The sequence below is a fragment of the Balaenoptera borealis genome (assembly GCF_965194805.1).
Source record: "Balaenoptera borealis genome assembly, chromosome: 3".
Lineage (NCBI taxonomy): Eukaryota > Metazoa > Chordata > Mammalia > Artiodactyla > Balaenopteridae > Balaenoptera > Balaenoptera borealis.
The window spans coordinates 40,925,199-40,951,506 of NC_138866.1; the positions used below are offsets into that span (position 1 = coordinate 40,925,199).

Genomic DNA, 26,308 nt, shown 5'->3' on the forward strand with positions numbered 1-26,308 from the left:
CGCTTGATCGGATTCAAAGGGAAAATTCTTCACTTTTACTTCTTCCTAGTTCAACTGAAGTGATTATTGAATTCATCTGCAAACCTTGTTTTGAATGCCTCAATTCTTTAAGTTGCCGTTAAGAATTTTCCTACTGGATATCCCATTTAAAGGAAAAAAAACCAAGGCTTATTTTCTCAAGGCTTTTAAAAATATTCTTAGATTTTGTCACTAATTTTCTTCCCTTAGGTTTTATTCCTTAGTTCAATTTAAATGAATTGCTAATCATTAGGAATATTATTAAAGCCATAAATACAATGACTCAAATGAGTGCTATGCCAGACATTGATGAACAGCTGTAATGAGTGACTGACAGGCATTTCAAATCACAAGTTTATTGTGTTTCTTTTATTTTTGTAATAATAATACACTTGACTAATTTGTAAACTATCCCTATCTTTCCCCATTTTCTAGAATATCAAAGCTTATTTATACTAGAGAGAGCTTTTAATTTAGAATTTCACCACAAAAAAATCTCTTAATTAGAACAGCAATACTCAACAGTTTGGTCTCCTTTATACTGTTAAAAATTATTGAGGACCGCAAAGAACTTTTGTTTATGTGAGTTATGCCAATTGATATTTACCATTTAATTCAAAATTACAACTCAGAAATTTAAAACATGTTTATTAATTTATTTTAAAAACATTTCATGCTAACATAAACAACATATGTTTGTGAAAGATAAGTGTACCTTCTGAAAGAAAAGCTTTGGTGAGAAACAAAGCAATGTTTTACATGTTTTAAAAATTCTTTAGTGTCTGATGTAAGGGAAGATATTTGGATTCTCATACCTGCTTTTGCAGTCAATCTGTTACAGAATCTCAGATCATGTAGCTTCATGCACCCATGAGAGAATGAGAGTGAGAGGCAAATAATAACTTAATATTGTTATGAAATCAGTTTTGACCTCACAAACCCCAAGAATCACTGGCCACACATTGAGAACCACTGGTTTAGAACAATATTTGACCCATGAAGAGAAAAGGTGCAATGTCCATAATTGAAAGTAAATAAATTTAGAATTCTAAGCCTAGATTAAAATTTAAATTCTGAAAAATTCCACGTGTTTGACACTGCTGAGTGCCAGTAATATAAGGATAGATACACACATGGAGCAGAACTTTAAAAAATAGTCTTCAGAAGTTGTCATTTGTGATCTTACTGTTTCAACTAGTTACCACTGTCATATTGCCTGATAGGGTCAGATCAAGGTTTTGAATTCTAACTTCAGAACTGACTTGCTTTGTGAATGTGGGCCAGTTACTTCACTCCTCTAAGCCTCTAAGCCTTAGTGTACTCATTTGTGAAATGGGAAAAAGTGCCTGCACTGCAGAATTGTAAGGATCAGAGGGTGTGTGTGTGTGTGTGTGTGTGTGTGTGTGTGTGTGAAGCCAGAGAGCTAATAGCTGTGACTATAAGGATTAAACTTAGAGTTTGGGACAGATTTTGATGGACAGCCATGTTGAATTCCACCTGAAAACAGGTGGGGGCAGTGGTGCACTGCATGAGTTGGGAGGCTTTGGCAAACCTTAGCTACAAATGGACTGCTAAGACCCTACTGAAAGAACGTCAAGCCAAATGCAAGCAAGATGCAGCGATGGCATCAGAGGAGTGTGCACATCAGTTACAACGAGTACAGGGACACAGAAACCAGGGTGAACCCAGAGATGAAAGCCGAAGAGCAAGGTGCCATGTAACTAGAGTGGAGAGTCAGATCAAGGCCAGGAACTAAGAACAAGTAAGGACCTAGAGAATGTGCAAAGAATCTTGAGAGATAGAAGTCAGGTCCTGGTTGAGCTTAGTGAGGGATGAAACCCTTTGAGGTGATGGCCTGGGCCAGTCACACAGCCCCGGCCTGATCTGAAAGACAACCTGCCCCAGTGTTGCCGTAGAGAAGGGGGGCGAATTGGGGGCTTTTACCATGCTTCCACCCAGGCACAAGATGGATCTGGCCTGGGGGAAGTGAATATTTTCCCCTGCTTCAGCCCCTCTTCCCCCTTCATTTTGTAACAGCAGTGCTTTTTCCTGTGGAGAACTCATTCCAAATAGAAAAATAGCTGACCCACCTAGGGTGATCAATCTTCCAGGTTTGCCTGGAACTGAGGGGATTCCCTAGTACATAGGCTCTCAGCTTTAAAACTGGAAGAATTCCAGGCAAACTGGGACAAGTTGGTCATCTTGCCCTACATTATAACCAACCCTCTTTCTAAAGGACCTCACATATCACCCCAAATCAAGGTGATGGAAGTCCTCCCCAGGGCATTCTCCTCAGAGCTATCAGCAAAGATGGTTCTATTGCTCCTGGCTGGACTAAGTTAGTGGGATGGATGTTATGATCTGCCAATGGTCATTTCACCCACTACAGGGAGAATTTCTGTCCGAGAGATAAAGATGAATCCTGATCCCTGATGATCATCTCAGTCCAGCTGAGCCTGAACTTATAAAATCTCTCTTCTGCACCAGGAGAGATTTACAACAAATGAATGGACCTTTGGCTTAATCTTTGGACAATTGGATGCTGTTCTCGGTTGTAACAACCTGTTTTTGTCCTTATTGGAAACATGGCCCTCTTCCAAATAATACTTTCAGGCTTTCTGTGCTTTGGTTCTTAAGGGCTTCTTCTCCCATATCATATAATTTTGGCTCATTAGATGGGCAAGGGATAGGGAGTGGAAAATTTGTGTAATAAGTTTGTGAAAATGCTGAGTCAGGGCTGAGTTAGGAAAGATGCTTCCACAGCTGTAATTTTCAAGTTTTAGTGGATATAAGAATAATTTGAGGTGCTTATTTCCAGTGAATCTAACTCAGTAGGTCTGGGGTAGGACCCAGGAATAAGCATCTTAAGCAAGAATGTCAAGTGATTCTGATGTAGTTGGTCTCTAGAACATACTTTGAGAAATATTCCTCCATGATATGTTCAGAACAATATGCTTGGGGGGAGGAAAGACCCTGATAGTCTGGGTGTACTAGAATAGATGCAAGGTGGACTATCTTTGTGGTTTTTAAATGTCTTTTGGGCCTTTAATGATGCTTGGCTTATTTTCCTTAGGCAGTTTGGTAAGCTTGGAAGTCAGGATGAAGAAATATGGAAGAAAGTATATTTATATATCCCTCCCACATCTCTCCTGTAATCTTTCACAAACCCCAAAAGTACTACCAACTGTTGGAGCTTGGTGGCCTGCCCCAATCATGCATGTCAGGGAATGTCTTGAGGGAAGATGATTCCAGAGAATTGACCTTTACAGTCTCATATTTGGGTTGATTCAGCTCATCAAAGAGCCAGTGTTGCCAGCAGCAATTCAGGGTCATATGAGAGAATGGGCCAGAACTCCCTGGAGTTGTGAAAACAGTCATCCAGAATATGATTGAACCCCAATCCAACATGTAAAGAATGGTGTTCCTCAGCTGCGGCATTGTCACAGACTGGTTGGAAGGAAGTCCCAGAATACTTGAATCTGTATTCTCAGAGGGATGAACATACCCCATCAGAAGTGGGACTCCCAGCACCAGGGTGGTAGCTTCCATGGTACTGTAAGTGTACTGGAAGTTTTGATATTCTCTGCATATCTCAGGGACACTTTGCTTGGCTGCTGGTTTTTGGACAGAGTCCAGGAAAACCATAGACCTTGTTAGGGGAGCAAAATGCCAGCTCTCAGGCAGACCACAAATTTTGAAACCTAGGAAAAAGTGGGATATATATTACACTCAGGATTACAGTCTGTTAGAAAAACAGAGTAATTATCATGAGTAGATAGTTCTCAAGGTTGGTCTCTCACCGTTTCAACTCCAGTGGGGCAATGAAGTCTGCTGAAGTGTTTGGCTCCTGGGAATGCCATTCACATAAATTGCGATGGGCATGGAGCTCCGTGGAATTTTTAAAGTATGGTAACATTTGGGGAAATATTGGGTAGAGGTAAATGTGGTCCTTAGTTATCAGTCAAAGTGTGTAGTTCCCAAAACTTCTTACGTTGGTAGAACTTGTTGAGGAACTGTAGAATGATCGATGAAGGTGCTAGGGTTGCTCCCTGATGAAATTCATCCTTTGGTAGGGGCCTCATTGCCCAGAGCTGGATTTTTCCACTCCCTCTCTCCAGTGGGGGCTTGTAAATGGCATAGTGGCTTGCCTGCCCAAATTCAAAGAGGAAGAGAAAGCTGGAGTCAGTGTAGCCTAAGTGTATCAGTTTAAGATGGTGCCTGAGAAGGCCACCAAATTTGAAAAAACTTACAGACACATCTGAGCTGGTATTTAAGGGGCATTGAATCAGCTTCAATCAGTAGGCACAGTAATCTGGACAGAATCACAACTATATCCACTTCGGTAGCCCAAATAGACTGACTATTCAGACCTTCCTTAAACTCATTATATAGAGTGGCTTTATTCCAATCCAAACAGAGTGAGCTAATTGAAATGAGCAATTTAGGACAAAACTAAGCTATGGCTCTGCTACTGCCACTGAAGCTTCCAGACTCAGCCATCATCTTTAGGCATCCTTCAAAATCCACCCCAATTAAGCTGTGTATTCTCCATAGCAGCAGAGAAGGAGACTGTAGTTATTATCACTGGAGATTTGAATCTCTATCCCTCCTGGTGATTTATGAGGAAGCCCAAATTTCAAGGTATCTGTGCTGAAGTCTACAGGTCAAAGATTTTAGCTAAACCTAGAGCCATGCCAAGAGGTTGGACAGAATCTTCTGTTTCTTTCAAATTTATTTGGAAGGCTGAGGGAGGAAATTATAGGAGAAACAAGGGAAAAGTGCAATGGACTTCAGTCTTTGAAATATTTAGGAATGCTGTGACCTTTTACATGGCTGTGGGGTGGGGGTAGTATTCCTCTATGTGTCTTAGGGGTTAATGGGCAGAATAGGCAAGGACTGACAGAACTCAAGAGGTTAATTTTAGAGCCTGCGGGGCCACAGCTGCACAAAAGCCTCTATCCCATGGGTGACAGACATAGAGAACAGAAAGCCAAGGAGTGGGAAGCTAGTGACTCTGCTTCATCTGGGAAATGAGTGGAGACTTGCAAGGTGAAAAGAGGCTGAAGTGAAACTAGGGAAGGCTGAGTTCTCAGAAGGGAAGCCATATGTGAGGGAAAGACCAGGACAAGCAGAGATAGAAAGCTGAAGTCTCAGCTGCTTCATCTCCAGAAGGAAAATGTGCATCAAAGCCAGGACCCAGGAAATCATAGCATCTGGAGGTATCTGGTGGAGACCCTGGGTAGATATCTCAGGACTCATATGGAGTAGTGTCCCTTGGAGGTGATGGCCCTGCTTAGTCTAAAGGATCCCCAATGTCTCTTCTTCTAGTGGTACTCTTCACACTTCATTCATTTATTTAGTCCAAATGTATTAAGTATCTACTGTATGCTAGTCACTTCTATAAAATGTGCATATAAATCAATGAGCAAAAAGACATCCCCAAAACTCAATGATTCCCTGTTTAACACAACATATAGGAAGAAGTTCATTTTTACAGGACTGAAATAACTTTTGGTCAACATATATCAGTCTTTTTTTTTTTTATTACCACTGATTTTATTTATTTATTTTTTAACATCTTTATTGGAGTATAATTGCTTTACAATGGTGTGTTAGTTTCTGCTTTATAACAAAGTGAGTCAGCTATACATATACATATATCCCCATATCTCTTCCCTCTTGCGTCTCTCTCCCTCCCACCCTCCATATCCCACCCCTCTAGGTGGTCTCAAAGCACCGAGCTGACCTCCCTGTGCTATGCGGCTGCTTCCCACTAGCTATCTATTGTATATTTGGTAGTGATGTATGTCCATGCCACTCTCTCACTTTGTTCCAGCTTACCCTTCTCCCTCCCCGTGTCCTCAAGTCCATTCTCTAGTAGGTCTGCGTCTTTATTCCCATCTTGCCCCTAGGTTCTTCATGACCATTTTCTTTTTTTTTTTTTTAGATTCCATATATATGTGTTAGCATACGGTATTTGTTTTTCTCTTTCTGACTTACTTCACTCTGTATGACAGACTCTAGGTCCATCCACCTCACTACAAATAACTCAATTTTGTTTCTTTTTATGGCTGAGTAATATTCCATTGTATATATGTGCCACATCTTCTTTATCCATTCATCTGTCGATGGACACTTAGGTTGCTTCCATGTCCTGACTATTGTAAATAGAGCTGCGGTACATGACTTTTTTAAATTATGGTTTTCTCAGGGTATATGCGCAGTAGTGGGATTGCTGGGTCATATGGTAGTTCTATTTTTAGTTTTTTAAGGAACCTCCATAGTGGCTGCACCAATTTACATTCCCACGAATAGTGCAAGAGGGTTCCCTTTTCTCCACACCCTCTCCAGCATTTATGGTTTGTAGATTTTTTGATGATGGCCATTCTGACTGGTGTGAGATGATATCATAATGTAGTTTTGATTTGCATTTCTCTAATGATTAATGATGTTGAGCATTCTTTCATGTGTTTGTTGGCAATCTGTATATCTTCTTTGGAGAAATGTCTATTTAGGTCTTCTGCCCATTTTTGAATTGTGTTGTTTGTTTTCTTGATATTGAGCTGCAGTCTTTTCAATGTACTTTCACAGCAGCACTCCTGGCAGTGGGTCCAGCTGGTCAGCTCAGCACTGCTGTTTCTTAGCATTTTGTAACAAAGCAGGGCATTGTTGCCTGTGGCTCTGCATCCATTGATTTTTATGATGTTTCTTCAGCTTGCAATTATTTTGCCTTTTTGTTCACGTCGGAGCACCTACTTAATATCTTGCAGCTGTTTGTGCTTTACATGTGTCCTGCTCAGGTGCAGTGTTTAATGTACCCTTATTTCTAGGGTAATTTAGTTTTCAGAAGCCCAGCTTCCTACATTTTGTGAAAATGTATCCCATTAATGGTAGTTGGAATGCTGGCATTGTCAATTAGGCTTTAGGTAAACCAGTATTTATTACGGGATCAAAGTGTCTTGAAGAGACACTAAGAGCTTTCCCTTTAGAATAATTTAGAACCATTTATTGAGTGCTGACTATATGTCAGGCATTGTGCTAAATACAAAATAACAGATACTGTTTATTAAGAACTCACTATAGGGGCTTCCCTGGTAGCACGGTGGTTAAGAATCTGCCTGCCAATGCAGGGGACACAGATTCGAGCCCTGGTCCCGGAAGATCCCACGTGCTGCAGAGCAACTAAGCCTGTGCGCCACAACTACTGAGCCTGTGATCTGGAGCCTGCGAGCCACAATTACTGAGCCCGTGTGCCACAACTACTAAAGCCTGCACGCCTAGAGCCCGTCCTCCGCAACAAGAGAAGCCACCACAATGAGAAGCTTGCACACCACAACGAAGAGCAGCCCCGGCTCGCCGCAACTAGAGAAAGCCCGTGTGCAGCCACAAAGACCCAATGCAGCAAAAACAAAACAAAAAAAAACTCACTATACATCAGACAGTATGCTAAGTCTTTTATATTATCATGTCATTCAGTCTTCACAATAGTCCTGTGGAGGACATACTATTATTCTGATTTTCCAGATGAGGAAGCTGGGGCACAGAGAGTAGCTTACCTGAGGTCTCACAGCTAGACCATGGCAGAGCTGGTATCCAAATTCAAGCCACATGACACAGAGCTCATGCTCTTAACTCTAAATATATGACCCACCTTATACAAACTTCACAGTAGTCTTATGAGGTCTACATTATGACTGTACTTTTATTATTATTACAGATATTAGAAGCTGAGGCTTTGGGGGAGTTAAGTTATTTCCCTGAGTTGAGTAGGCTGGATAGTCACAATTTGGACCCAGGAAGTCTGATACCACAATGCCCTTTTGTTCTTTCTTGCTATACTATACTGCTAGTAAGTGATGCAATAGATGTTCAAATCCTGCCTGACTTCAGAATCCCTAATCAGTCCAATACTGTCCATCTGGAAAGTCAGTCTCAGATGGTTTTCTTTGTTTGTTTTTCTGTTTGTTTTGGATAATGATTTGTACTAAGTGGGATAACTATTGTGGCCATTTAACATTCAACTCCACTGGAGTTATTGAAGAAATTTTAGAAATAAAATACTTTAAGCATACCTTAAAATGCTTTGATGAAAGTTCAAGTTGATTATTCATTTGACAATATTATGATCTTTCCAGAGAAAGATCATATTAGAAAGCCTTTGATAAAGAGCAGTCAGAAAGCTCTTTGATAATTTTGGTATTCTCCATTTGAAGAATTAGAGTCTAGCAGATCTGAGAAAAAATGTACTGTAAAATTATAATGGAAGTCAATTGGAAAAAGCAATACAAATTACAAATATTAGGCTTACATGCAATTTTTCTTCTGCTGAAACCCTGCTGTTGCCACCTTCATGCTTTGCAGATGACTCTGCCTTACATGTAACCATCTGATGTGAATCTCCCTCATCACCACCTTGAACTTTTTCTCAGTGTTCATCTGCCTTGTATTTTCTTTCTTCTATCTCTGAAAAAGAATAAGAATTAAGTTTCCTACATTCTAAATTTAATCCTTGCCCTCAAGGGCTTGTACCAGGTGTGGGGTCCTATGGAGAGACTAGATTGGGTAGGGTTTTTTTCTAGGCTAGATGGGAGCTGTCAAAAGTCTACAAGTGATTGTGAGCTGTGGACCGAGAGGGAGGTCAATGTATCAGAGGTAAGTATCAAGCATCTGCTGCAAGGAGAGCCTTCAAGGCTCCAGGGAAGTGGTCAGGATCCAAGGAAAGCAGGAGCAGACCAGAAAGCGACGTTGTGGTGGCTCCATATGAAATGGTTTAGTACGTAGGCAAAGACAAAAAGAGGGGATGGGTACTTGCTTCTTTTGGGGTGATAGGTATGGCAGGCGAGGAGAACCAGGTGCTGATTCCATCTTAATCCATTGACTTCATCAATTATTTCCTGTCCTTGAATCTACAGTTTTCCCCTCTCCATTGTATCCTCCCCCTTAGCTTATATGTTTTCCTGTCCTTTTCTAAAAGCCCACACTTTCCTTTAATCCCTTTACTTCTTTAAGCAAGTATCACCTTTCTTCCCTGTCCCTCCTAGTGGCCAAATTCAGTGGCCAAATTCAATGGCCAATTCAGTCATCATCATCATCAGGCTCTCTGTGGGATTAAACATTGTTGAAGGTGCTCACACTTGAAACTCCTCCCTGGGGTGTGCTCCCCCCATCTCTGTGGATATTCTTTCTTCTTCTTTGAATTCAAATAAATATGTATTTCTTAAGGATGTGCTCTTGGCTGGCTTCTTAGATCTTGATATACTGTCTCCCCTGGCAGACTCATCCAACCTTATGACTTGGATTATTCTCTCTACCTAGGTGACTCCTAATCTCAATCACCAGCTTTGACCTTGACCTCCTTTTCATATTCTAGGAGCCAGCTAGATACCTTCACCTAAGTGTCTCATCTGCACATTAAATTCTGCATGGCCAAACATTAATGAGTTATTCTACAACCAGCTTCTCTTCCTGTGTTTTTAAGTTTCCATTAATGACATTTATAAATTATCTGTCCCCCAAATTCTTTGGATCAATTTTTACTCTTCCTGCATTCAGTCAGGTACCAAATTCAGTTGATTGAAATATTTCTAATATTTGTCCCCCCATTTATATTATTATTTCCTCTTTCTTAGTGCCCTTCATCAAAACAACTTTAGTAGCCTGCTAGCCGGCCTCCTTATCATTAGTTTTCTTCCCCTAAAATCCATTTTAATTGCTGCTGTCTTTTCCTGAATGACATCTATTTATGTCTCTTTAAAACTCTTATTTTAAAAACAAATCCAAACACCCTAACCTGGCTTTCTAGGTCCTTCACAATCTGAACCCAACCAATTTGTCTATTTTTATTTCCCACTTTACCTACCTTTTGCTCTAGAAAAATATACTTAGTCACTCTTCTCTGTAAGTGCCCTATAATTGCTCTCTTCCATGTCCTTGCTGTTCCTTAGATCAGAATGATCTCTATTCATCAGCTCCTCATGTACAGATCCTACAACTTCCAAAGTCTCGCTCAAATAGCTCTCTTTCCATGAAGCTTTTCTTGATATCTCCAGATGGCAGTAATTTGCCATAACACTTTATTTGAGCCTTTTTCCTAGTGCTTATCACCTTCTACTTTGGATTTTGATTATTCACAGGCACATTTTATTATCTCCATGGTTTGATTATAAACATCTTGAAAAGCTGATTCATCTTTGTATTCCCAAAGTGTCTGGTACAAATGTTTGAACAAAGTTTGTAAGACTCACCAAATATTCGATGTACTTCCTTACGTTTCCCAGTATCCTTCGCATGAGACCTGGGGCTTATGACCCGTTCTGACCAATATTCTATAAGAAGTGATATGTGAAACTTTCAGTATGAGGTATTTTGGAACAGATGAGAATTCTACACTCTTTCTTCCCTTTTCCCCTTCTATGATGACCTACAAGGCTGTGTGTCCCAAATGGTCTAATGGCAAGTTGATGGACCATTATAAACATTTTCACAATTGTAGAGATAATTTCTGCTACACTATTACAATCTGCAAGGATTGTTGAACATGTCCATAATTTGTTGAAATATATTCACCCCTGGGGAAGTTAAGCATCTTCCTCTGACTCCTAAAGCCTGCAGTTGCAATCCCACATGCTGTCCTACTTGGGCAGTGTGAAGTGCTGGCTCTTCTCTTTTTCTTACCAAAATCTAAACTCAGCTTATTAAAGTTATCTGATAATCCACTATAAGATATTAATACTGTGAATACTGAGTTACCTTATGGGGGGATGCTACCATTTACAGCAGTACTGACCTTCCAAAATTATAAAGTCAAAATGTTGAATTTCCAACACCATTGACAAGCTAGAGTAGGAGCAACATTTGGTAGTAAGATCTTTCTAAAGTCTCCAAAGTAAAGTTGCACAGGAAGCCATGATTCTGTTGAAGAATAACATTATTCCAGAGTATCATCTAGATGTTTCTGCAGAACAATTGTTTCTCTACATAAGGTGGTTGACCTATTGCTTTTAAAACAGAAACTAACCCCTTGAGTGATGGTCTATGATGCTAAGCCTGTTTCAAAGAGACAGAGCCCAATGTTCTCTTTTTTGCTTATTTATTCAAGTGAAATAAGTATTTCTCTTTATTGACTATGTGTAGGTATCCTGCACCATCTTCATGTTAAGGACTTCTGTTTGGAACCTTCTACTATCATCAGGACCTTCACTTAGGTTATTTTCCCGGTTATGATAGGCTTATCTTGATTTATCACTGCTTTACAACTGTAACCAAATAGGGATCAGTGAGATAGATGACCAACGACGGGACAGTTCATAAGGCATACAAGCCACAGAGTTTGTGTGGTCCTATCTGCTCTGTGACACCAGTGGTCAAACTTATATTATGGTGTATATGGAATTATAAATACAGCCTGGCTCTGAGCCCTTTTACCTCAGTATTCCCATTAATTCCCTTGGCACTCTCATATAAACTTAAGCTTCTGCCAAGTTCTGTTTTAGGTCCCCACTTATAGTGGATTTCCTGCTTAGTCCCTAAATTGGATGAAAAGGCATCTTGATGGATAAATTGCTGCAAGAAAGAAAAGAAAGAAAACATTTTCTCCTCAGACCAGGCTAACCCCAAAGAAGCCCCTGGAACCTAGGATTTTCTAACATATTTTTCAGGCCCAAAGATGAAGGTATGTCATCTGACAAGACTACAGACTCTTGGAAGATGGTATGACCCTCTTCGCCAAGAGAGGTTGGGATCATATTAATAAGGCCAGAACCCCTTAAATTGGAACTAACCCCGTAAAGTATGAGTCAACCACTAATCTGAGGTTGCAGTGATTACAGTCTAAAGTTAGAAGAAAACTGGTTTTTGGCTAATGCTCATACTGAGCTGTCCAGGGTTCTGACTTTGGCATGGGACATTCCAACCCTTGGGCTTGATGCTGGTGATTTTGCTTTAAATTCTGAATACTTTGGATGTAGTTTGTGATCACTAATCTTGATTACCTCTGTAGTTTACCTTGAGCTCTATTGATCTAGGCTATTGTTAATGACATACTGTGTACAAACTGTAAAATTGATTATACTGTGTCAGGACTTTTAAGTTGGAGAGCATGAGGTATAGAATCAGAAGACTTAGACTTTAATAACAGCTGCATTAGCCATGTGATTTTGAAGAAGTCTCTGAAGATTTTTCAGAACCTTGGTTTTCTCATCATCCTTGAAAATAAAATGTGAAAAATATCTGTAACATAAATGACAAAAATATAATACAAAGAGCGTTTAAAAATATATGAGAAAAAAAAACTTGGAAAAGTAAACATGGGACACAAAAGGCAATTTACAAAATAAGAAAGACAAATTGCCCACAAGATATGTAAAAATTAACTCAAAATGGATCAAACACCAAATTATAAGACCTGGAACTATAAAACTCTTAGAAAAAAACATAGCTGTAAATCTTTTGGCCTTGGATTAGGCAATTGTTTCTTAGATATGACACCAAAATCACAAGTGACAAAAGATAAAATAGATGAATTGAACTTCATAAAAATTAAACAATTTTGTCCTGCAAAGGACACCATCAAGAAAGTAAAGAGACAATCCACAGAATGAAAGAAAAATATTTGCAAATCATATATCTGTTAAAGGACTTGTATCCAGAATATTTAAAGAAATTTTACAACTCAATATTAAAAGAAAAACAACCCAATTTAAAAATGGGCATAGGATCTGAATAGACATTCCTCCAAAGAAGATATACAAATGGCCAATAAGCACATGAAAAAGATGCTGAACACCATTAGCTATCAGGGAAATGCAAATCAAAACCACAATGTGATTCTACTTCACACCCTCTAGGATGACTGTAATGAAAAGACAAATAATAACAAGTATCGGCAAGGATGTGGAGAAGTTGAAGTCCTCATAAACTGCTGATGAGATTTTTAAATGGGCCAGTTGATTTGGAAAACAGTATGACAGTTCCTCAAGTAATTAAGCAGAGTTCCCATATGACCTAGCAGTTCTAATGCTAGGTATATACCCAAGATAAAAGAAAACCTACCCCCCAAAACTTATACACAAACATTTATAGCAGCATCATTTATAATAATCAAAAAGTGGAAACAACCTAAATGTCTATCAACTGATGAATGGATGAACAAATTGTGTTATATCTATGCAATGGAGTATTATTCATCAATAAAAAGAAATGGAGTACTGATACATGCTATAATGCAGATGGACATTGAAAATCTTATGCTAAGGGAAAGAAGCCAGTCACAAAAGGGCACATATGGTATGATTCCATTCATATGAAGTATCCACAACAGGCAAATTTATGGAGTCAGAAAGTAGATTAGTGATTGCCAAGGACTGGATATGAGGTGGTAGGGATGGAGAATGACTGCTATTGGGTATGAGGTTTCTTTTTGGAGTGATGAAAATATTTTAAAATTGAGTGTGGTGATGATTGCACAACCATGTGAAGATAGTTAAAATCATTGAATTATATACTTTAAATTGTACTGTATGCAAATTATATCTCAATAAAGCTGTTATTTTAAAAAAGAAATACAAATTATCAAGAAGCACATGAAAAAACTCCAGATTCATTGGTCATCAAATAAATAAAAAATTAATAATTATAGTGAGATACCACTTTTCTTATCAAATTTTGGAAATTAAAATCATGTATATGTGCATGTATTAAATGAGATCTGTTTGTAAACTTCAAAGAACCTATTCAAAGAAAATTTACCTTTATCATGTATATATTTCGGTTTTCTTGTCAAGCTCAGAATTTTTAAAAGAGGCTTTGTGAGTCCAAAGCATGGAGAATTCAAGTTTCAGATCTCCTAATTCATGTTTTTGCCCAAAGAAATTAAAAAGTCTTTGTAGTTTTACTCAGATGTGCAAATTAGATAAGAAAAACGAAACTGGGTTCAATGAAAAGTGATCAACTCTCTTCTTTCCACCCCTACTGGAGTGGGAAGCATCTATGTTTTATGCATTAGAAGCGTCTATGTTTTATCCCCTTGGATGGCAGATTAAGTAACAGCAGCCACTCCCTATGGACAGAAGGAGCCTGGTGTGTTCCAAATGTGCTGTGCGACATTTGTGAATGATGTAGTGGTCTCCTGGAGAAAACACAGCTGTCTCGGGCACCAGCCTGTAGCCTCTATAAATTAGTTTCAATCTAAACATTCTTTCACTGCAGTAGGAATTGGAGAACACTTCCTGATCAAATTCAAGAGCTTCTACATATTGTGGAAGGGTGAAAACCATGTTGCAAAATGAGCTGGGTGCTCCATAGACAAATTAAGTCCTGAACCAACCCCACACATAATGATTTCAGAGAAATCTGAGGCTCCAGTGTGAGTCTTATCTTGAGTCAAACACTTATCTTACTAAGTCGATGGGAGTGTTTCCACAGTTGCAGTCTCTCTTAAAAAGGTTCAAAAGTAGAGCCTTGGCTTGGATGCTAAAAGTTTTTAAATAAACCAGAGAAGGCAAATACTTGGCATGTGCTGCCACGCCCCCTTCACTTGCCTGAATGTAGCTATTGCTTACCTTTCTAGACGCTCTTTTTTACTGACTCTGAATGTGATCTAAGACTCTTTCTCAACACAGTGCCCCAAGCATACATTACTAATCTATCAATGAGCTCTATTTGCCATTCCTGATATAGGAATGGCAAGTTGAAATATGTATACACGCCTATGTGTGTTTTACACAACTACTTAGAAGAACCTTTGAAGTATATTTATCTTTATGTAAGGTTTGCCTTTCAGAATATAGAAACTACTAGTAGAAACAGATCAATAGCTACTCAATATCATTCCTTATCTAATTTGCTTTGAATGCCTGAAATGGTTACTGTTGACTCTCTGGTCTTTACAAATAGAAATACGCAGGCAGAGTGCTAACCATTATAAGCCATTTTCTGGAAATAATTTGGCATGTGCAATTAAATTTTAATAACATGCGTTACCTACGTCAGCTCATTTAGTGCTCCCCCAAATCCTTTGCAGAAGGTGCTATTAAAATATCCAGATTACAAATGAGGAAACTAGGCACAGAACGATTAAATAACTTTCATACTGAGGCTGGAAAGGACTTCATCTTGGTTATAAAGTGTTACTTGTGGTACTCTTTCTCCATGTCCCCACACTTCTTTCCCCATGATATAAGCTTTGATCTAAGTTAAGAAGCTAGTGTTAAATAAATGCTCCTCACCAATTCCTTCTTTTGAAAAAGTGAACAAAACTTCTCTTCTAAAACACAATAGCTTAAGACAAAACCTGACAGTTCTTTTGTCTCAACTATCCTTGCTATGACTCCTTTAAAAGTGCCAACTCCATTTTTCTTTGTCACAAAAGCATTTTAGAACAACTTATAACTTAGAGCAACTCTGCAAGCCCAGGAATCCCATTGTTAACCGTGTGTTATGCCCATACATCTTCATATTAGTCAAGCTTTGTCAGTTCACAGGGATGCAAATGTATGTAAAATAAATGATAGTGATAGACATTGGTAATTTCAAACCATAGCATAAAGTTGAAAATTCCTTCACCCAAATAGATAATTATTTGTCCACATCCAGTAGTAGAACCTAATGAATAAAGATAGTTGTGAAAATTGCTAAAACTAAACAGTGTGAACACCTCTTTTCAGCAGAGCAAAATAGAATAATTTATCAAAGTGGAATTTCAATTAAATGGGAAATGGAAATGAAAATTTTCAATCAAAATGGAAAATTTCAATTTTCTCTAACAAGTAAAATCTAAATATACTTTAACTGGCTATTTCTTCCACACATTCTCAATTAGAGTATCGATCAGTATCTGATGAACCATGAAAAAGAATTGGAACCATATCCCAAAACTCCTTATCATTTTAGGTGTAAGGAAGTCGTGAGGCTTGCATAGTTACTCCAGTTTTTTTAAATGATGACTTTCATTAGTGTTTCTCAGAGAAACACAATAACATTCTCCATATAATTCTGTATGTAATTCCCTTACCATAACAATTCTCAAATATTCAGTACCCATCGATAAGCACTTAGTGTTATATCATTAATTTTCTGTATTCTTGGCATGTTGTCAATAATGAAACTGTGAGAAATTTCCACCTGGTATTTCTGATATTCTAAACAATGGAGTTTAAAAAACTCAGAAATGCCCCTGATTATATGAAAGGATTAAGCTTAATGGAAAGAGAGCAATGTAATAGCTTTTCACCTTAAAGATTTCTTAAACAGGCTCATTTTTCCCATGGAAAGATTTTGAAAACCATGATGGTTCAGGGTAACCAATAATTGTTAATGTTGAAGGGGGTAACTTTAAAAAATAGCTTTATTCAGGTATAATTGACATACACTAAATTGCACATATTTACAGTAAGTGATCTGATGAATTTTGACATATGTATACCCCTGTGAAGCTATCACCACAATCAAGCCAATGAAAATGTCCATCATAATTTTTGAAGATATCAATAATGTAAAATTTTGGTGATCATCATATCCCCAGGGGTATCTGGCCCTAGTAGGCCATATTTCTTGTCTATTGAGTGAACACATTTTCTCTAATTTATTGTCACTGAACAGAACAAAAGGTTGGGCAGAATTCAGGCTTTTAACTTTCAGCATTTTGAGGAGCATCTGCATGGTGCTGAAGTTGGCCTTTGAATATATAAATTGACAGGTATGAAATCCTCAGCATGTCTATGGTGGCTTAGCAATCCCACAAAGCCTCACAGTAGCTTGCTAGATGCCCCACCTTCTCTAGAGAAGGAGCAGTGGATGGGCTTATTCCTCCACCTTGTGTGTTGGACTGTGTGTTATTTTTTTCCCCAACCACATCATTTCATAGACAATTTAGGAACCAATAAAGCACAAGTCTCGTTTGAAAAGACGTATCTAAATATAGGAATAATACATTATAAGCCAAGTCACTTCCCTCCTCTGAGTTTCTGTTTATCTGTCAAATATCTTCCATCTTATCAGAGAGAGCTGTAAAGGAAAATGGGTGGGTGGGGAAGCAGCAGCAAGCTTTCTGGAATGTCCAACTTCTCAAATAAAATAGACTGCACAGCTTATAATTTGTATGGCTTTGGCTCAGCGTTTCTGAAAGGAAACATAAGTTGTTTTTGTCCTGCCTATTGCTGTCTTATTCGCTCTCAGTGCTGGTAGGAATGAAGTCTGGTAAGCTTTTCTCGGAGGCTCTCCTGATAGCTCTTTCCTATACTCCACTATTTTAGGTTGTTTTGGAAACAGTTTATGGATGCAGCATTTAACCTCGGGGTTGCAGAGTCCCTCGTCTCCATCTGTCAACAACAATTTTCACCCCTCCCCGCGAAGACCAGTCCCCTCCACAGATGATACTGGTCACCCTCAGAACTGTGGCCTTGAGGGCTCCAGCTTCCTTTCTTTGCCTCGGGTCCCAGGACACCAGTCGAGGTCTAACTTTATGAGTTGGGAGGGCAGCTTGCCTAATCAGTCACTCTTCAGCTGGGGGCTGTTTCTACCTGCTCATCCTCTCTGATTCTCCCCCAAATGAGAGGAAGATTCAAGTGGATGTGGCACATCCCCTAATGTAGGCCTGCAGAGCGGTGGCTGACGTGTACAAAGGAAGACCCGGACCAAGCAGGCCTTTTTCACCTGCGTAATGACAGGCTTGGGAGTAGCGAAGCGGCAGCGGCGGCGGCGCCGGGAATAGGAGGAGGAGCGCAGGCAGCGGCCGGGGCGGGGCCGGGAGGAAGTGGAGGGGGAGGAGGAGGAGCTGAAACGCGGAAAGCGGCAGGCAGCAGCTCGGCCGGAGTTGCAGCAGCTGCGGCGGCGGCGGCGCTGACACCGCAACCTCCCCAAGCCCTGAGTCCCGGCGGGGGCAGCAGCAGGGAGCGCCTGCCCGCCCGCCCAGTCACTGCACCTCGGCCCCGCCAAGCAGCCGTCGCTGCGCCCGGGGTACTGCCAGCTATGGCCGCGCCGCCCGATCCCAAAGAAGAGCTGCTGCCGCTGGCCAGTCCCGGGTCCCAGTGGTTCGGGGACCGGGGCGAGGGGGAGGAAGAAGCGGTGACGCCGAAAGGGGCCAAGCCCGAGCCGCAGGCGGGAGAGCCCGGACCTGGGCTGGGCTCCGGGGCCCGAGAAGCTGCGCCGCGGGAACTGGGCTCAGGCCCCGCCCGGCCGCCGCCCGTTGCCATGGAAACTGCATCCACAGGTAAGGCGGGCTGGCGCCGCTGCCCCGCAAATGGCGTCGGGGACTCGGGTCCCCCAACCGGTCCCCTTCTCTGCAGCTCGCCTATGCACCTACCTCGCGCTCTCTATCTTGAGCACCAACCTTAACCCCCCTTCGCCACAGGCCACTGTAAATATTAGCGGACTGGTAGGGACAGAAATTTTATTTTTCCAAAGGCTCGGAAGAAAACAAAATACTATTCATCCTTTTATTTCATTATCATTATTTTTCCGGCTTTCAAAGTTGTTCTCAGAGGCAAACCGCAGCATCCTGGCTGCCGCCGCGCCTGTGTACAAGTTTTTTCCTTCTTGGAAGGGGCTGGGGGCCGTAAGGCCCGCTTGGCCAGTTGGGATGATATTCTGAGGCGTGTTTGTGCGCCCGGCGCGCGCCAGCGACAGGGGACGCTGACAACAAAGCGACGGGCGGGCCTGCTGCCCCTAGACCCTGCTCGATCCAGGGCAGAGACGTGACTTTAACTCTCCCTTCCCTCCAAGAATCGCCACACCCTACTCCTAGCCCCTTTCCCTTCACCTCCTCTATCTCCCCCTCCCCCCGCACACTAAACCGAAACGCCAAGGTGTGTCTAATTGCAGAGGGACAGCGTTGCCAGAAGGGTGGGAGTTGTGGCGGCTCCCGCCCAGAGCCCTTCTTTCCCAGCTCCCCGGATGCTCCCATCTCGAAGGGAGCTGTGAAACTTGCAGCCCTTTAGAGCGGGCGCTGGCTGAGGTGTTAGAGGGCTTGAGTGGCAGTGAGTGTTCAGGCACAGTTTACCATCAGTCTGAACCTGCCTGGTCCTTTGGAAATTGCCCTGGGTTCGCCCTCCTTTCGCCTGACTTCCCCTTCAGAACTGGAGCACGTGGGTGCTTAGCGGGGACCAGGGATCCTGAAGCATTCTGTCCGAAGAATGCCTGAGGCGAGCTTTGGGGAGGGGCTGCCGGCTTGGGTAGCTCTGTGTTTCCAGGGAGTGGGGTAGAGGGTGCTGTGTTGTGTTGTTCCCGGAGAAAGCTTTGCTGTGGTGGAATGAGAATTGTGTAGTTTTGGAAATGTAGCTCTTGAAGGCTGGGTGCTGGGTGATTCTGCAGGAGGGGAAGGGGGGCGGGACTGGCATGCTTGTTCATGGCAGCTGATTTAGGGGAACCCCTTTCTTAAGCCATTGCCTCTCTTAAGGGTCGTGTGGAGTGTCTTAGGTAGTCCTTAGGTAGTCTTAATTCTTCTCTAGTACAAACGATTTGAGCTGAGGAAAGGAGGTTTAGGGAATGTGTCGAATAAAACATTATGAAGGGAAGAAAAAAAGTAAAGAAAGAAAAACGAGAGAAAGGAAAAGGAAAGAAAGACTCAAAAGCAGAAAACCCCATTTGTCATATATTAGTTATTATGTGGAGGAGGGGAGGATTTAAGACTAAGAGAGATCTCAACTTCTTCATCTAAATGGAGAGAAAACAAAACTTTTTATAATTGCAAAAGTAGATGGCAGAAGCTAATAGACAAAGGAAGGTACACATTTCATTGGTTTACCATTACCATTCTTCTTTGAGAGTAGCTCATAGTACAGAACCTTTATCCACTGTCATCAAAGTAAATCATTTATAAACATTGCCCACCTCCCACTGGTGTCCCCAAGGTTAGGTGAACTAGGGAGAGGAAGCTAAGCGCCCCCTGTTCAGTAACATACTATCCACTAAAATGGTTGCTATATACAAAATACCTAGAACAACTGTGACAAAGGAGGCATTTGAAATTTTTAATATTATTATAGAAATATTTTACTTTGTTGAATATATTAGGGGTTTCCTATTCTAGGCAACAAATACACTAATAAAATCGAACATGATGCTAACTTTGAATGGGAGGAGAATGAAGGGAGGCAGAAGGAGCACATAGTTTGCATATTTATATAGAAATTTTAAAGTTTATTATTGCTGCTTGAAGGAATTTCTCATATAGTTGTTGGTTATTTAATGTTTTAAGTTTGTATGTGTCTTTTTTAGTAGACTGTATGGGCTGTTATAAGAGTCTCAGATGCCAGAAATGATATCTAAATAAATAACTAGATCTTGAAAAATTCAAATAAAATCTGGGCCAGCTTCCTTATCTGTTGTTTTGGCAGTTCTGTTGCAATAAGCAGAGTCAGCAGGTGCATCCTCAACTTAATCAGGGACAAAATCCAGAGGAAGCCTATTAAGCACATGGCTTTCCTTTTTTTAAAAGAACGGTGCTCTTTGGGACTCAAATCAAACTAAGAAGTAACTTAGACTTTGAGTGTGATACACTGTAAACAGCTTTTGTTTCTTTCTCAAATGAAATTCTAAAATGTAAGACAGATATTGATGTTTTAAAAACTTTTTTCTGAAAAACACCACTAATCATGCCATTTGGACAGAAATTCTGTTATTTATTTTTATACATTGATGGTAATTAAAGTTCCTAAAGAAATATTTCCAAAAATATTTTTCCGTGATGTCCTGGAATGAGTATATGTTTAAACATCATTAAAGTTGCACTATAAAACTCCGTCAGTAATGTATTCTCTACCTGTACTCCATCAGTACAGATATTCTCATTGCTTCTGTCCCTTTTGTGGGATGGAAATGTCCTTAACAAAAAGTAACACTTTTTTCTAAAGCTACAGTTTTTCATGTCTAAAATTGATAATGGGCATGTGATATGATGTCTGTTGCCAAGGAAACATTTAATGCACTATATGTAGGCTACAACATGTTAGATTGTTAATCATGAAACAGTGCCATCATCTAATAACTTTATACAAAGAATGTGAAGAGCAACATTTTCGTTTTTTCATGATCAGTTATTTTATTCCTGGAAACTATTCAAAAGGAGCATACAATAACACAAGGATAGAAGAATCGCCCTTTGTTTAAAGGAAGAATTTAAAATAGAATATTTGAACAAAATGCAATGGTAAGAATTAACTCATTGGCCACTTTGGAAATTAACTCATTGACTGATTCATGCATGGAAGGCAAAATGAATAAGAGAACGGAGAATGGTCTGGAGAAGGCAGCCCAGTGTGATGATTTGCTTTAGTGATATTGACTTATAGATAGTTTGACTTAAATTTCTGGATGATTGCCAAGGGGGAGGGAAGTGAGAGAGGGAGAGAGAGGTATTTTTCCAATTTACTTGGACTACAGTGCTCATAAATTTATATTTTTCAAATGCTGAATGTGATACTCTATTGGAAAAAACTATTCTTAATCTATCATGATTTAAATACCTTTCAGAAATGCTTATATGTCCTGCATTTATTCTGTTTAATATAATAAATTGTACCATGCACATTACCAATCATCTTCTAAAATCCATGTAGAGACTGGATTAGCTGTCTTTTCTTGTGGATGTGCTTGATAGATGTGTATATTTTAAAAAATTTTTGAGTCATTCCCAGCAATCCTCTTCAGAAGGTGTAAATTTCAGTCTTCTGTTTTCTTTCATCTTTTAAGAAAGCTACAGTTCTATTGAAATGGGAAGGAACACTACACTAGCTTTTACAATATTTTACAGAACCTATAAGAAAAATAAGAGTTTCTAATGCAATTTATTTCTCTGGACATAGGCTCTGAATATAATCAATGACATTTCTGGCAGTAACTACAGTACTTATCCTTTCATATTGGAAATTCAAATTAGGTTAAATTAAAATTTAGAAACACTTACATACCCTAAAAATACATTGATAAATAAATTTTATCAGCGCTTTCAGCATAACTTCCTTTTCATGAACTCACTGTTCCAGGAAACCCATCCTACTCATTGTCCCTCAGGTACACCATAGACCTTCCTGCTCCCATCTCTTCTCTAGGCTGTTCATCTACTTCTGACTCTGAGGGTTTGGAGAAGAGTTGTGGATTATTTTGTTCATTATACTGTCTGTCTTGCATAGCCTGGGAGATAGACAAAACTTCCAAAAATTTTATGGAAAGTTTTTATTATCTGTAAAGTGAGAGACCATTGAGATTCAATTCAATTTAGTAAACATTTATTGAATGCCTCCTTTGTGTAAGGATCTGTGCTAAACACGGGTTTTGGTTTCCTAGAACATGTGCACCTTTCTGTTTCACATTAGTATTTAGTTAAACAGTTCTTTTATGTCATTTTTAATTTTCCTCATTCCCAAGTCATTGCTGGAAGATTGTTTAGAAGGGTATTATAATAATCCAACCACATGGGCACACAGTCATGAATTAGTTTTCTGAGGTCGACATAGGATAAATAAATACTAGCATAGCTTGCTCAAAGGGCATAGCTGGGGGAAAACAAAATCTATCTATCTACCTATCTATCTAGCTAATTCTTTCTTCTTCATAGAAGTAACTGTGGCTGAATAGTACTCAAAGATCCTTGTATTAGTTAGTAGTGCTTTTATTTTAAAGTTAAAGGTAGTTATCTCAGTGGTGACTAAGGGAGATTTGAAAAAAGGCACTGTAAAATATAGACGGCAGTGAAAATAAAAGACATATTTCAAGAGACTAATACATCCACACAGGAATGCTTTCCATGAAAGAATATGGTCAAAAGATGAAAGACAACCAGTTTTATTTGTTTAAATAATATTTGAGGGCAAAAAGAGCAATGAGAAGAACATGAACTAGAGGGGCTCACTGCTTGTGGAAGATGCTCTAGTGAGAGTAATGAAAAAAAGGAGAGGGAAGAGTTTCTCAGTTCACATTTAACCCATATTATTTAAAATGGACAGTGATCATTTGGAAATGTACAGAAATATTGAACCACTATGTTGTGTGACAGGAGCTAACATAGTATTGTAGGTCAGTTATACTTCCAAAACAAACAAGCAAACAAACTCATGGAAGAAGAGATCAGATTTGTGGTTACCAGAGGTGGGTGGGTGGGTGGAGGGGGAATTGGATGAAGGCAGTCAAAAGGTACAAACTTCCAGATGAGATAAATAAGTACTCAGGATGTAATGTACAACATAATTAATATAATTAACAGTGCTGCATGTTAAATATGAAAGTTGTTAAGAGAGTCTGAGTTCTCATCACAAGGAAAACATTTTTTTTCTATTTTTTTAGTCTTATATCTATATGAGATAATGGAAGTTCACGAAAGTTGATCATTTAAAAATAAATAATTAAAATGGACAGTGATTCTTAAGCTGGGCAATCTAAAACATACGGAAGGAAAGACTGGAAGCCCAGGATAAGTAAACAGCAAGTAGACTACTGTGTCACTGCTCTGATAAGATTGGCTCTTCGGAGCCAACTACTTTGTATCTCATGGTATAGAATGAGTGTGGTGAGCAGTTTTGATGTCATTCCTAGTATTTCTTGAGAATAAGACTAATTTTAGAAAAGTTGAAATGGGGAATGATTTTCAGAAAAGGGAAAACAATGGATATATAAAACTTACAAGCCAATGTATTTGTTGCTGAGTGCTGGTAGAATCTAAGAATGCATTATTATGCTGAATATTTATAAACCCTTAGAAAATAATAAACATGTTGATCACCAGCAATTCCCATTGGTTCACTAAAAAAATAATGCCCATAAAACATAATTTTCTCTTTTTCATATTCTGAATCACCAACATATGCACAGCGCTCACTATGCACAGGAACTCTAGAAAGTACTCAACTTACATTAGAAAGCACGCTCTTTAATTTTGCAAATGGCACAAAGTTTCAAAAGATGATTGATATGGTAGAGGGTAGCACTGCTGTTTAAAATTTTTGATTTTAATGTTAACTCAAAAGCAAATTCTTTTAATAAAAATAATTTTTTACTCTAATTAAAAAAATTCCTTGTTGGGGTAAGAAGCACATGCACGTGATATTAAAATTTAAAAGCTACAGAAGGGTGTACAGAGAAAAGGAAGTATTCACACTCAGTCTTTCAACCAGCCAGCTGTTATCCCTCTTCAGCAGCAACCATTGTTATCAAATTCAGCAATAGAGCATTATTTAATTCATTCATGATTATGCTATTATTTATTGAACCCCTGCTCTCTGCCAGGCATTGTTCTAAGCACTAAGGGTATGGTACAGAAAAGGACAGATAAAAGTTTATCTCCTATAAATTATATATCCTACTGTGTGTGTGTGTGTGTGTGTGTGTGTGTGTGTGTGTGTGTGTGTGTCTAGGCAGGGAAGGAGAGAAGACAGAGGGGAGACAAAGAAGAAAAAATAAATGTCAAGGTATGATAAGTCCTAAGGAGAAAGTTAAAATAGAGCAGTAGAGTGTGAGAGATAGTCAAAAAAGTCCTCTTTGATAAGGTGGCATTAAAGCAAAGACTTGAAGAAAGTGACAGAGTAAGTCATGCAGATGCAGAAGATCATTTTAGGCAGAAGGAATAGTCTGTGCAAAGGCCCTGGGTGAAAATACCCCCTGGAATGGCAGGGAGGTCACTGAAGTGGGGTGAACAAGGTGAAAATGGTAGGAGATGGGCTCAGAGTGCAGGGTGAGGGGTGATGGGCAGATTAGGTCCTATAGGCCATTTTAAGAGTTTTGGATATTACTCTGAGTTTGATGGGAGCCACTGGAGGGTTTACAGTAGGGGAGGAACATGTTTGGAGTTAAGTTTTAAATTAGGTTTAATGGATCACTCTGTACTGTGTTGAGAATCTAAAATGGGGGAGGAGGGGAGGAATATGGAGCAAGAATGACCAACTAGGAAGCTATTGTAATAATGCAAACAAGAGATGATAGTGGCTTGCACTGGGGTGATACATTGGAGGAGGTGAAAAGTGCTTGGATTCTAGATATATTCTAAGTGTAAAGCTAACAGTGTATCCCTAATGGGTTTTGTACGGGTGTGAGAGAAAAGAGTTAAGGATGACACCATTTTATGGCCTTAGCAAATGCAAGAATGGAGTTGCTATTAGCTGGGATTGGGAAGACTTTGGGAGGGGCAGGTTTTGGGGAAAAGCCAGGAGTTTGGTTTTGCAAATGCTAACTCTGAAATGCTCATTAGATAGCCAAGCAGTGATGTCAAGCAGGTAGTGTAGAGGTCAGGGGTGGGGAATGGTCTGGTCTGGGCATGTAAATTTTGGAGTTGTTGGCATAGAGTTGAGATCACCAAGAGAGAGTGAGTTTTAACAGTGAAGAGGTCAAGGAGTCCTGGAATACCCAAATACTCAGTTTCAAGCAAAGGAAACTGAGTAAAAGTGGCTTAATGATGTAGAGGGAGAACTGAAAAAGTGGGATTCCAGAAGGCAGAGAAATGTATGTTAAGAGGGATGGAATGATTGACTCTGTCAAATGCTGCTTGTAGGTTGGGTAAGATGAGGACTGAGAATCAGCCATTGGATTTGACAATGAGGAGGCCATGAATTTGATGAAGCTGTTTTATTGTGAAGTGTTGGGGGAAAACTTTGGTTGGAATGGGTTTTAGGGAAAATGAGAAAGGAGAAAATGAGAGACAATATTATAGACATAACTCTTTTGAAGGAAGAAACTAGAAAAATAGGAACGTAACTACCTGGAGGGTTGGGATCAAGAGAAGGGAAAGTTTTATTTAATTATTTTTTACTATAGGGGATATTAAAGTGTATTTGTAAGATGATACAAATGATTTAATAGGGGTGGAAAGATGGATGGTACAGGAGAGGGAGGGGGCATTTCCTGTACTATGTCCCTGAGCAGGTGAGGGGAAATGGATCAGGGCACAGTGGAGGGATGATGTTAGATAGACGTAAGGACAGTTCATGGATATAACTGGAGGAAAGACAGAGAAGGGGGCACAGGTGCAGGGGTGGGGCTGAGGATAGGTGGAAGTTCAATGAAATAGGAAGAAAGGTCAACAGCAGAGTGAAGGCAAGAGTGGAGTTGGAAGTTTGAGAGGAGGGGAGAAGGTATACAAGTTTTGTGTAGGAGATTGGGAGAGTGAAACGTGTAGGAGATTGGGAGAGTGAAACGTCTAGGGGAAATGGTAGGAATTCTGAGCATCCCCAGTGCCCACTTGGAGTTGAAGGTCATGAGCTTAAAGCGAGACCAGTTATCGTACACGTTGTCTTTTTTTCTCATCAGTGTTGATTTCAAGTAGGTGGACAGTTGGATTGGTTTTTGTCTTTTTCTGGTAAGTATGACAAGA

General features: G+C 39.8%; 1 protein-coding gene across 2 annotated transcripts in view; it reads left to right on the forward strand.

The window, feature by feature from the left end:
* RTN1 (reticulon 1) overlaps positions 1–26,308 on the forward strand; it is a 278,485-nt gene that overhangs the window by 12,874 nt on the left and 239,303 nt on the right. The window contains exon 1 of one of the 2 annotated variants that reach the window (XM_082386509.1): positions 17,790–18,223. The exons of the other annotated variant lie outside the window; for it this stretch is intronic. Coding sequence (XP_082242635.1) covers positions 17,983–18,223 — 241 coding nt within the window. The 5' untranslated portion in view covers positions 17,790–17,982. Of the gene's footprint in view, positions 1–17,789; positions 18,224–26,308 lie in introns of those variants that run through there. 2 annotated transcript variants of the gene reach the window in all.